Source organism: Haliotis cracherodii, unplaced genomic scaffold, assembly GCF_022045235.1.
Source record: "Haliotis cracherodii isolate W230 unplaced genomic scaffold, xgHalCrac1.p SCAF_6, whole genome shotgun sequence".
NCBI classification, from domain to species: domain Eukaryota; kingdom Metazoa; phylum Mollusca; class Gastropoda; order Lepetellida; family Haliotidae; genus Haliotis; species Haliotis cracherodii.
Window position 1 is genome coordinate 15,490,228 of NW_027266319.1, and position 14,328 is coordinate 15,504,555.

The 14,328-nt window shown below is 38.6% G+C and overlaps 1 protein-coding gene across 1 annotated transcript; it reads left to right on the plus strand.

Annotated features, from left to right (window-relative positions):
• The first annotated feature begins 344 nt into the window (after positions 1–344).
• On the plus strand, positions 345–12,875 carry LOC139446753 (beta-1,3-galactosyltransferase 1-like). Its single transcript, XM_071228063.1, has 2 exons — positions 345–413; positions 11,765–12,875. Exons 1-2 carry the CDS (start codon positions 406–408, stop codon positions 12,873–12,875), a joined length of 1,119 nt encoding a protein of 372 aa, XP_071084164.1. The 5' UTR covers positions 345–405.
• The last annotated feature ends 1,453 nt before the right edge of the window (positions 12,876–14,328 follow it).

Here is a 14,328-nt window from a genome sequence, read left to right on the forward strand (position 1 = left end):
TGATAATAATATTTGGAGACATCATATCAGAGACCATATAATATTATATGGTCTCTGATCATATGGACTACCAACAGCATGTTCCTATCATCTATCACTACTCAGTACTCACATGTTGTCCTTAGAAACAGGGATACGCCTCAAGTATGGGCTGGATCTTTCCGTCTGGTAGAGAAGTCATGTATAGTGTGTACATACGTAAAGTCTGTTGATAAAACGAAAAAACTAAAATTATCTCACGAGGCCGGCGCAGTTTCTCCCGCACGGAACTCTGGGTAGGAGAGTGAGAACGTTACTCTCCACTGCGACGGAGTGCGTAACGTTCTAAGTTTTTCGCCGCCATTTTCATCCGGATCGCTTAAGTAACAGGGATTTTGGGGGACTTAACCCTACACAAGGGATCAAATGCCACCGTAAGTAAAGTCATTTTCTGCATATTGCGAACTTCATTGCTCTTTTTTTAACCCCCTGGATATACCAATATGTCCCTCCTCTTCAACCCTCACTTTGAAGTTCGTCAACATGTTGGCCTAACCTACGCATGCAAATACACTTCACAGCTTTGGATTCAATGGGAAATGCTCTGTTTTGTGATATCATCCGTATTTAAGGCAAAGTTAAGTTACCGAAAACGACCTCTGAAGATTAGGCTCATCGTAAATATCACTACTTTTGACATTTACTCTATGACCATTCACGGCGTTATTCAGGCTATGTTTTGAAATCTAAATAGATCTATCGGAAATTTACTCGGATAATTGAAATTAAAAAATAGCATTATAGTGATCGCGTGTATCTGTTTTTCATCAAATCACCAATCATCATTCTGAAACGTCGCCGATAACCCTAGAATTGTACTGAATGTTTTTGAAAAAACGCGAACGCCAAAGTAAACTCTCCGCCATACCCCCTTGGATGCCACAGGGACATATATGTCCCTCCTCTACAACCTTCACTTTGAAGTTGAATAAAATTAAAAATACATCACTCGCACAACTATAGTTCACAGTTTTGAATAAGGTGGGACATTCCCTGTTCTGTGATATCATCCACTGGCATTTTAACCCAAGCAAAAGTACTGAAAATTAGGTACATCGTAAATGTCGCCATTTTTTTACACATTTCTAAATCACCACTCACGGCGTTATACACAGCATGTTTTGAAATCTAAATTTCGGATATTTACTCAGAGAAATGAATTTCAGAAATAGCATATTAGTGATCACGAGTATCTGTCTTTTATGAAATCACCAATGATCATTCAAAAACGTCATCGATAACCCTAGGATCGTTTCGAATGTTTTGGAAAATACGCAAACACGAACGCCTTCCGCCATATTGGATAGTGTTTACAAAATCACGTTTGAGGTACACCGCTTATTAGACATCTGTAATATCACGTATATTTCAAACTTTGCTGTGATACCTACATCCTTGAAATCATCATACATTTTAGAATCAAATGACCAATGGTCTTTGTCACAAATACAAACTGGCTAGATGAAATCGAGCAAAATAATAAGTTAGATGTGAAAACGAACGCTGTGCTCGAAAAAATGCACTTGTTTGAAATGTAAACAAAGCAAAATACAGATTTTACAGTGTAGCATTTTCTCATATTTTGAGCTATCCATTCGTCTATTCGTTCAAGATATTGACTCAACATTTCCAGTATATGCATAGGAAGAGAATCGTAGCAAGAATTAGGGAATTTAAAATAGATACATTGCAATGATTTGATATTTTCAACAAAAATTGTCAAAGTTACCGTTCTGTGTGACGCCATGACTGACGCAAAATCACGCACAACGACAACGGTATTTATCGGAATTTCTGACTATTTCCTTTTGTTTTAATGAAAAGTATAACAACAAATAACAGTACATAGATTATCAGAATGTTTCTGATTACTTACATGTCACATTTATGTATATACGATCCCTGAATCAACGAAAGTCCCCTCGTAAAATCCCGCGTACTGTTGACCGTGAACACGTCATGTTGTAAAAGTCGGTTACAGTGATGTCATACGTCAACATTGTTGTACATATTTGGTAATTTCTTTGAGGTGAAGGTCCTTGAACATGTTGAATGAGAGTGAAAAAGATAATTGTATCATGCTGTTTACAGTTTCAGTTATGATGTAGATTTTGCGAATGTTTTATACATTTTTTTCACACCATTAATTTCACTTTGGATATTTGTCAATGTTCAAAATGATATCATACGAAAATATAAGCCACATGTATGAACGAACCTTTGATCATCCTCTGTTTGTTTGAACATTGTTTACATAGGTTTATAGCGTCGAATACGATATTTCTTTCCTTTGGACAAGTGTTACAAGATGAAGTGTAAATGTAACTCCAGCACGTACGTATTTCTTGGGATGTGTGATATAGTCAATATTATAAGTTCATATAACCAATGTCCATGAATAGCCGTTTCATTTTATTTCATAACTAAAACTGAATATGTTACTTTAACATGGATAATATTTTTAAATATATGCACACATTTCTGAAAAAGTTGTCTTGGTCTTGAAATTGTTTTAATGTCGTTTGACACAGGACATTGATATCTAACGATTCGCCTGGTGCGCGTTAGTCACAAACAATTTGCGAATTATTCCTCTCGGTTTGCATTATATAATCCATGGGTTCATTCTTTTTTCAATATTGTGATCACAGGATAGTAAACTGTTTACTTTATTTCTCCAGGAATTGTAAAAAGTATAAATAAAACCCATGCCAGGTACCCCTTTGGTTCAAACGTAAACGATTATCCTGATAATTATACACCAACTTTCTTTGCATTTTTTATTGTGTAAGAAATAATAACATAATAATGAACAAATATATGTCCAATACTGAATATAATTTTGGGAGTTTTGAAATATCCTTTTGAGTATTTCATTACGTAAATTGATGCCAAACAGGTGCATGTCTTGTCCAATTAAGATACACGATAAACTATCTAATTGTTTACATATTCAAGACATTATTTTCTTGGTGAAAGCACTTATTTTATGTTGTGTCGAAAAAGCGTCAAATTCCGTTTTACACATTGTAATTTTCCACACCATGTCGCCTTTTGACGTGAGAGAGATAATCAGTTTTCGTCATTCACGGCATGCTATTTTTGGAATTGAATGTATGTCGTTATACATACGCATATAAATCCATTTGATATGTAGTTGTCGTTCAGATATTAGGCAGTATTTTGTTCGCTCACAATTTCCGTAAAGCTTCTAAATAAAAAAATCATCGCACAGTACTAGCTTATTCGAAATAGCTACCAACGGATCATAAGTTTTCGGACATCATACGTTTTCGGACAGCCATGTTTATCGCGACCAGTCGCGCTATAGCAGTAGGTGTAGCATCACACAGACATTTTAAATACTCAGATGATGTCTTGTGTTAAGAGAAAGTTGTCTTTTATAAGTGAATGGGACGTTTTACAGTTGTTCATGTGATAAGAGAGAAATCTACGAATGTGTCTTAGCGTCCGAAAACCCTTGACACAGGGCTATAAACAAAGCCAAATGCATTTTTTTCTCTGTGCAGCATTTTCTAATATTTTAGAAATGTATTCGTCTAGGGCCTATATTCGGCCTACATTTAGAATACAGTACCACCAACTTTTCAAACACGTGACAATACCCTATGACGTTATATGTGGTATTTTGTTGCCAGTCACACCGGCGAAACAAGGCCCTATGACGTCAGGGGTCATCGAGTGTGTATAAGCTCCTCCCAGTGATCTATCATCTCTACACGCAAGGGTAATAGCAACGACTTGATAAATTCAACTGACATTGTCATAAATATCAAATATAGGTTACCTTTAATTTTATCCTCTTCTGTAGACAAGTGAAACAATTCAAAGTTCTTGTGAATTTTCACTCTTTGAAATGTAGCATGTCTACAACTTTACACATGGCAATACCATTCAAAAGATTCATAGACCCGTGAAGACCCCGGGGAGAATAGGTCTTAAGCAACCCATGCTTGCCGTAAAAGTCGACTATGCTTCACGTAAAAGGCGACTGTCGGGAACGGGTGGTCAGTTTTTGACTTAACATTTGTGTGACCTATAGCTTGAAAACTAAAATCCTGGATCCTTTTCAAATGTAGCGAACAGTTTCCATACTAATAGTAGAGGTACAGTGCAAAGTTTAATTTTGATATATGGATTTTCTGAGACAGATAAAAAATCTTACGACAGGTATGGGGCTATGATATATTTACGACAACAGCGTTAGAACTTGGCACTCGTCCTGTAGTCCTTGCCAAACTGCCCAATAGTTAAGGTATCATAAGGACGAGTAGAAATTTGCCCTTTTTAAGGTTTTCGCAATATGTTATCATTATAAGGACTAGTGGGCTAAAAATGTTTGTTTCTACCGCTGCGACAATCTTACGATTTCTTTGGGCTACGATAGTTTCGAAAATAGGCTACGGCAGCGCTAGTTTATGAAACCATTTTTATTTTCAATGTGTTTTATATTCGGTTTCATATTAACTCATCGGGCTAAAAGGATTATAAATGGGAACTAACATACACACATTATATTTTCGATTCAGACATGTTCAGTATTAAGCACAGGAATGCAGTTTATTAGATCTGTATAAGCCTCCGTAGAGGTCAATTTGAAGGTCAATGCCAATTTAAAGGTAAATTGATACATAAACAGTATGAAACATGCTACAAATGCACATACAACTATCATTACTGGTTCTGGGTATGCTTTGGTATGCCTAGAGAATTTACGAAGAAACGAAAATGTGCGCAACGAAATAATAAAAGCTCTCTCTCATGAATGGACTATAGCAGACGATACTGTGGACTCAATCCCGAGACACACAAAGGTATGTTAGCAAACAAAGGTATGATCCTGGCAGAAACTCAGCACAGCGTTAGTTTTATTATGGCGGACATATCAATAGACCTTTGATACATACAAACACAATGTGGTGCTGGCTCCACACAGCTTTCGCTTTCAATGAAGTCGCAGTGAAGTTAATAATCTGCCGTAGTGATTTTATTTGTGTCAATAGCGACATATTATTTGGGTTCAACTTGAGGGTCCTTGATGGGTAGACGGGTTTGCGAAAACAACTAAAATCCCCTCCCTAACACGAGTCTATTTTCATTCGGAAAAGATTAACGTAAAATTATTAAATGTAAATAAATACTTGACTGTTTATCGTAATCGTGCTACACACGTAAAAGTCGTATAAAACTAGATCTATATAACTCAGTGTTTAGTGTTTGCAATACGTGAATTGTAGTAATGAAACGAAAGCAGAAACAACCGTAACCATGTTTCTCTACATACAGACAGACGATCTGCATGGACACACAGAGATGTTTCCTCATTTTGACAACAGACCCGCGAAGATCCGGGGTAGAAAAGGTCTTCAGCAACCACTGCTTGCCATAAAAGGCGACTTTGCTTGTTGTAAGTTGTGACTAACGGGATCGGGTGGTCAGGCTCGATTTGGTTGATGCATGTCATCGTATCCCATTTGCGGAGATCGATGCTCATGACATCAATCACTGGATTGTCTACGCATGAACTTTTGACCGATTTGGAGGAATAAATGGCTACTGACTAAAGGCCCCAAATTTACTTACTTCCGACTTAATTGTGACATCCCCACCCAACAATACCCTTCAACATTGGTTTTGGGTGAAAGAAGTTTCTATAAACATTGAAAATTCCCTAACTGCGAATCTCATATATCTCAAGCAAACCTCAACATGTTCCCATTAGGCGTTACATTGGAGTCGTGCATTGAACAAACACGTGCGTTACGGAGCAGGCTTGATATTTGATGTTACAGGCAATAATTCCATATCCTGTTGAGAAAAATATTCAAGTTAACAGACTGAGTTAACTTATACTTACAATCTGTATTTCAACAAAGAGACCATGATATGGAAAGTATTGGTAAATGTTGCTTTTGCACGTCTAATATGGCATAGGTTTATCTACCTTCTCAACACCGCCATCTGGCAGAGATGGAACCACGTGACACAAGGTTTCAAGGCACAGCACCAATTCATGACTTTACGATACAACACCGATTCATGACTTCTTGATACAACACCGATTCATGACTTCTCGATACAACACCGATTCATGACTTCACGATGCAACACAGATTCATGACTTTACCATACAACACTGATTCATGACTTCATGGTACAACACCGATTCATGACTTTACGATACAACACCGATTCATGACTTTACGATACAACACAGATTCATGACTTCACGATACAACACCGATTCATGACTTCTCGATACAACACAGATTCATGACTTCTTGATACAACACCGATTCATGACTTTACGAAACATCACTGATTCATGACTTCTTGATACAACACCGATTCATGACTTTACGATACAACACTGATTCATGACTTCATGATACAACACCGATTCATGACTTCTTGATACAACACCGATTCATGACTTTACGATACAACACCGATTCATGACTTCTTGATACAACACCGATTCATGACTTTACGATACAACACCTGTTCATGACTCCTCGATACAACACCGATTCATGACTTTACGAGACATCACTGATTCATGACTCCACGACCGCCTCCGTGGTCTAATGGTAGAGCGTCCGCCCGGAGAGCGGAAGGTCCGGGGTTCGATCCCAAGCCGCGTCATACCAAAAGACGTTAAAATATGGTACTTGTTGTTACACTGTCTGGCGCTTGGCATTAAGGGTCTAAAACAAGGACTGGTCGGCTCGGAGTCAGTATAGTGTGTCTGAGTCGGGTATTCATGTTAAACTGCGGCATGGTATCTCAGTGAGCTAGCACTATAAATCGGCATCAGTCCGGACTAGTACAAGCGGCCACACACAAAAACGTGCATGCACGTTGCTATATAAGTGCAATAATTTTGGACGCGACGTTAAATCCCATTTCACCTCACCTCACCTCACTAAGACTCCACGAGACAACTCTAATTCATGACTCTGCAATACAACATTTTACGATACAACACTGATTCATGACTTTACAATACAACACCGATTCATGACTTTACAATACAACACCAATTAATGACTTTACGCGACATCACCGATTCATGGCACCATGAGACAACACCGATTCATGACTCTACGATACAACATTGTATGATACAACACTGATTCATGACATCACAATACAACATTGATTCATGACTTCATGAGACAACACCGATTCATGACTCTCCAATACAACATTTTATGATACAACACAGATTCATGACTTCACGATACAACACCGATTCATGACTTCACGATACAACACCGATTCATGACTTTACGATACAACACCGATTCATGACTTCATGATACAACACTGATTCATGACTTCACGATACAACACTAATTCATGACTTCACGATACAACACAGATTCATGACTTCACGATACAACACTGATTCATGACATCATGATACAACACTGATACATGCTTTCATGATACAACACTGTTTCATGACTCCTCAATACAACACTGATTCATGACTTCATGATGCAACACTGATTCATGACTCCTCAATACAACACCGATTCATGACTTCATGATACAACACTGATTCATAACTCCACGATACAACACAGATTCATGACTTCACGATACAACACCGATTCATGACTTCACGATACAACACCGATTCATGACTTCATGATACAACACCGATTCATGACTTCACGATACAACACCGATTCATGACTTCATGATACAACACTGATTCATGACTCCGCGGTACATCACTGATTCATGACATCACGATTCAACACTGATTCATGACTTCACGATACAACACAGATTCATGACTTCACGATACAACACAGATTCATGACATCATGATACAACACTGATACATGCTTTCATGATACAACACTGATTCATGACTCCTCAATACAACACAGATTCATGACTTCATGATACAACACTGATTCATGACTCCTCAATACAACACAGATTCATGACTTCATGATACAACACTGATTCATGACTCCACGATACAACACAGATTCATGACTTCACGATACAACACAGATTCATGACTTCATGATACAACACCGATTCATGACTTCATGATACAACACTGATACATAACTTCACGATACAACACCGATTCATGACTTCAAGATAGAACACTGATACATGACTTCATGATACAACACTGATTCATGACTTCACGACACAACACTGATTCATGACATCATGATACAACACTGATACATGCCTTCATGATACAACACTGATTCATGACTTCTCAATACAACACAGATTCATGACTTCACGATTCAACACTGATTCACGACTCCTCAATACAACACTGATTCATGACTCCTCAATACAACACAGATTCATAACTTCATGATGCAACACTGATTCATGACATCACGATACAACACCGATTCATGACTAAACGATATAATACCGATTCATGACTTTACGAGACATCACTGATCCATGATTCAACAAGACAACACTGATTCATGACTTCACGATACATCACAGATTCATGACTTCACGATACAACACAGATTCATGACTTCACGATACAACACAGATTCATGACTTCATGATACAACACTGATTCATGCCTTCATGATACAACACTGATTCAAGACATCACGATACAACACCGATTCATGACTTCACGATATAATACCGATTCATGACTTTACGCGACATCACTGATCCATGATTCAACTAGAGAACACCGATTCATGCCTCCATGATACAACACTGATTCATGATTCCACGATACAACACTGATTCATGACTTCATGATACAACACAGATTCATGACTTCACGATACAACACAGATTCATGACTTCACGATACAACACTGATTCATGACTTCACGATACAACACCGATTCATGACTTCAAGATACAACACTGATACATGACTTCTTGATACATCACTGATTCATGACTTCACGACACAACACTGATTCATGACATCATGATACAACACTGATACATGCTTTCATGATACAACACTGATTCATGACTCCTCAATACAACACAGATTCATGACTTCACGATACAACACTGATACATGCCTTCATGATACAACACTGATTCATGACTCCTCAATACAACACAGATTCATGACTTCATGATACAACACTGATTCATGACTCCACGATACAACACAGATTCATGACTTCACGATACAACACCGATTCATGGCTTCAAGATACAACACTGATACATGACTTCATGATACAACACTGATTCATGACTTCACGACACAACACTGATTCATGACATCATGATACAACACTGATACATGCTTTCATGATACAACACTGATTCATGACTCCTCAATACAACACAGATTCATGACTTCACGATTCAACACTGATTCATGACTCCTCAATACAACACTGATTCATGACTCCTCAATACAACACAGATTCATGACTTCATGATGCAACACTGATTCATGACATCACGATACAACACCGATTCATGACTAAACGATATAATACCGATTCATGACTTTACGAGACATCACTGATCCATGATCCAACAAGACAACACTGATTCATGACTTCACGATACATCACAGATTCATGACTTCACGATACAACACAGATTCATGACTTCATGATACAACACAGATTCATGACTTCACGATACAACACTGATTCATGACTTCACGATATAATACCAATTCATGACTTTACGCGACATCACTGATCCATGATTCAACAAGACAACACGGATTCATGCCTCCACGATACAACACTGATTCATGATTCCACGATACAACACTGATTCATGACTTCACGATACAACACTGATTCATGACATCATGATACAACACTGATACATGACTTCACGATACAACACAGATTCATGACTTCATGATACAACACAGATTCATGACTTCACGATACAACACAGATTCATGACTTCATGATACAACACTGATTCATGACTTCACGATACAACACCGATTCATGACTTCAAGATACAACACTGATACATGACTTCATGATACATCACTAATTCATGACTTCACGACACAACACTGATTCATGACATCATGATACAACACTGATACATGCCTTCATGATACAACACTGATTCATGACTCCTCAATACAACACAGATTCATGACTTCACGATACAACACTGATACATGCCTTCATGATACAACACTGATTCATGACTCCTCAATACAACACAGATTCATGACTTCATGATGCAACACCGATTCATGACTCCTCAATACAACACAGATTCATGACTTCATGATACAACACTGATTCATGACTCCACGATACATCACTGATTCATGACTTCACGATACAACACTGATTCATGACATCATGATACAACACCGATTCATGACTTCATGATACAACACTGATTCATGCCTTCATGATACAACACTGATTAATGACATCACGATACAACACCGATTAATGACTACACGATACAACACAGATTCATGACTTCACGATACAACACCGATTCATGACTTCACGATACAACACAGATTCCTGACTTCACGATACAACACCCAAGAGTGGTCTGACCGGAATGGGGCGTCATCATCTCCAGGTTGGCACTCCAGGGAACACTTTTGTTCTCTCTTTGGCAAGATTTCTATGACTTTTCGCTTAGTATTAAGTGATAAAAATATTATGACCCTCTGTTTTCCATATCTTTCCCTTATCACCCCTCGATATCTGATATCTGAGCAGCACATGACTATGATTCTTTGTGGACTACACTACCACAAGCTTCTGAGTCATGCCAAGTATTTCTAAGATGTAGTTGTAAGTATGCGAGAGGGTGCAGAGCAATGTGACAGTGACTTTTTGATGTTTTTGTATATATTCTTTATTTATATGCATATGTATAATGTTGTTGAAATAATTGTGTAAATAAGAGTTCAGTTCAATTCAGCCTCATTGCTTAGTACACCACTTTGCATTTAATTGTCTCCAGCCAACCAAAACATTAGCCATGTACAATCATATTTCAATAGATACAAATTGTGCTCTATGAATATTCTGTTATTTATCAGATGTATACAATATTGGTACAGTTAATTGGCTTTAATGATGTGTCTTAAAGATATGCCGAAAGACTTTCATATACTTGTCCAAATAATTTCACATTTTACATTACTTAAATCAAAACAAATAGTCTACAAAATATAGTTATTTACTTCTTTAAAGATGTAGTGTTGGGTAAATACGTTACAAGATGTTCATTTTTCATAACATATTTAGGTTGTGGGTCATGCTCAGACGAGAATTTTATTCCTCCATGGTGGCCATAATGGATTTTTTTTAGGTTGCCCCATATCTGAAAATATTTGGAATGCTATTACCTGTACAACTGTACAACTGTACCAAGTTTCCTGCTTTATATTTTAAGTGCTCAATTTTTCACGAAACGGCTCCACTATTGTGCCACCAGTTTGGCTTATCACCCGTTCCACATCTGCTCCATTATGATCTGTTGTGCTACTTACATTGACAATCCTAAGAAATGCAACCCTACACGCCAAAATAAACAATCCTAAGTCCTTTGTTCTGGAAATTAAAGCTACATCTCACGCCTGAAATGTTTCCAGTTCTAATAATGAGTAATGCTCACAATATAAGCATTGAACTCTTGTCGAATATTATGAAGGTGGTGTCGAATATTATGAAGGTGGTATAGAATATTTTTTAATCTGTTCCAGAACAGTCTGCTTGGGAAGGTTCAGGAAAATACCATGGCAACGGATGCTAACCCTGTGTATAGCGGGTGCTGTGGTCTGTTTGCTAATCAGAGGACACGTTTCCGTTGGCAAAAAATCTCCAGACACCTTCAGGTCTGTGTCACAGGAAGAAGTTAAGGCGCTGAAGATCACGTCCGAAAGACCAGCGGTTGGCACTACGGTGAATGCAAACGCCACGGGTGAAATAACCATTCTGCCAACCGCATCAACGGCTGTTCTTCATCAGAAGGGTGTTGCTAAAGAATGGGGTTCAAAAAGGTTGTATGCGATGAATTCCCCAATACTGCGATATCTCAGCATTGCACACGATGATGCTGATGTTTGGGATAACTTACATCAGTACAAGTTCTCGATGAACTCCGATAACTGTAAGGGCTGGGCCTCCATAGTGGTGATAGTGCATACTGCCCTGTACAACGCCAAGAAGCGACAGAAAATCAGGAACACCACCAGTGTATGTGACACTAAACATGGGTCAGTTCTGACTGTTGTTTTCCTAGTGGGGCAAACTAACAATGCTTCATTACAGACAGAGGTTGCAAAAGAATCACAGAAATATCAAGACATGGTGCAAGGGAACTTCATAGATTCTTACCACAATCTGACCCATAAGCACATTATGGGCTATCATTGGGTTCTCAGTCACTGCAAAAATGTGAAGTACGTCATTAAAATGGACGATGATGTCGTTATTCACGTTGCAAACGTGTTGAGGTACCTGTTGTCGAACCCTGTCCCTGAGGGGAATATTATGTGCTTCGTTGTACCCGGGAGCAGAAAGAGTTCAGCCGGAAAGTGGGCCGTTTCTGAAGTGGAGTATCCATTCGTCACCTACCCTCCATATTGTGCAGGATTTGCCTACATGACAACACTGTCAGTTATCAGGAATCTACACACAGCTTCAACTTACATCAAGTCAATATGGATTGATGATGCGTATGCTACCGGGATTCTAGCACTTGCATCTAACACTAAACTGATAAGGTTTCCCGATGGACAATACTTTAATGGGTTGTCTAAACCACCCGGACGTTATGAAACAGAAGGGATGTTCGTATTGTATCGTAATTAACTGGGATACCTCTAATCCAAGGACAGTTATGTACAGGTATGGGCGTGTGTGTCTGCAGGTGATGCTGTGAGCATAAGAGCTATGTACAGGAGGCGGGCGTGTCAGTCTACAGGTGTTGCTGGCATAAAGAGCGTTATGTACACGAGGGGGCGTGTCAGTCTACCGGTGATGTTGCTCGCATACATAAGGGAGTAATGTACACAAGGGGCTTGTCAGTCAACATGTGATCCTGTCAGGATATATGTTCCCGAGGCAAGGGAGTTAAGTTACTTTGAAAGTTCAGTTTCCATCCTTGCCAAACTATGCTGGAATTATGGAATTATATTATACTAACGAGTCTATGCATAGTCCAATGAAAATCATGTAACGATATCGAAATCCGGTTCATAAACAACATGGCTACTGCCGTCCCGAATTCGTTCGATTGCAGGATGTGCAAAGACTGTCTGCCGTCAACTTGGCGTCGACACATATTTTCCATGTTTGAAGTCATGTTTGTAATCAAGGTGCTCAAATCGAAGAGATCGTCATGACTGTGCGCCGCCATTTTGTTTAATGCAAATGAAAGTGATATGAGAGGTTGAATCTGATAGGCCAGTCGGGGGGAAAGAGGAGGGGATAACTGATAATAGCCACTGGTAACGGTACGATACCAGTTAAGTCACTAAGTCCCTTTCGTCGGGATGATGGCTAGCATAAGGTGAGTTACCGTATTCGACGTAATTAGCGCCCCGCTCTAAAAAGCACCCACGGCGATATTTGCAAATATATTGGCTAGTGAACAATCCCAATTAGCACCCTTTCCGATTGATCAATGTACACAAGACTTATTTATTCGCGTATAATACGCACTCGTGTGTTATATGCACCCTTAATTATGGGCAATTAAATTCTGGAAAAATATATCTCTCGTATATTAACATTTCAGGCTGTCAGCATAAAACACGAAACGGGCGTGTCGGTCTGCAGGTGGTATTGCTTGGATAACGATAAGTTCAGTACACGAAGGGAGAAGGGAGGATGTATATATTTCCACAAACGGTGGTATCGTTTGTGATTTAATCCAGAATTTCATTTGCATCAAACCTCTGTATCCGGAACCCTTCTACATTATATTGATTTAATCCACTTTGAAAGCATGTTGTTGTCTATGTTAAGGATGAAACACGAACCCGAGGTTTTGGTTGAAAATGTAAAACAGCGAGCGAGGGAAACAGCTTTCATTACCATATTCTTGCGAAATCCATACAAAATATAATCTTGTTGAAAATAGTAAATATCTGACATCCAATTTCATGTATTTTGTCCTTACTTATCCAAACTTTCAAGCAGCACATAGCACTGATATGGTAGCGATGGGGATCCATTCTTAAGTGAAGTCTGAATCTTGTCTATGGCACAATACTTGGTACCCGAAATTTCTCATCCATAAAGTAGAATAGGAGCAATATTT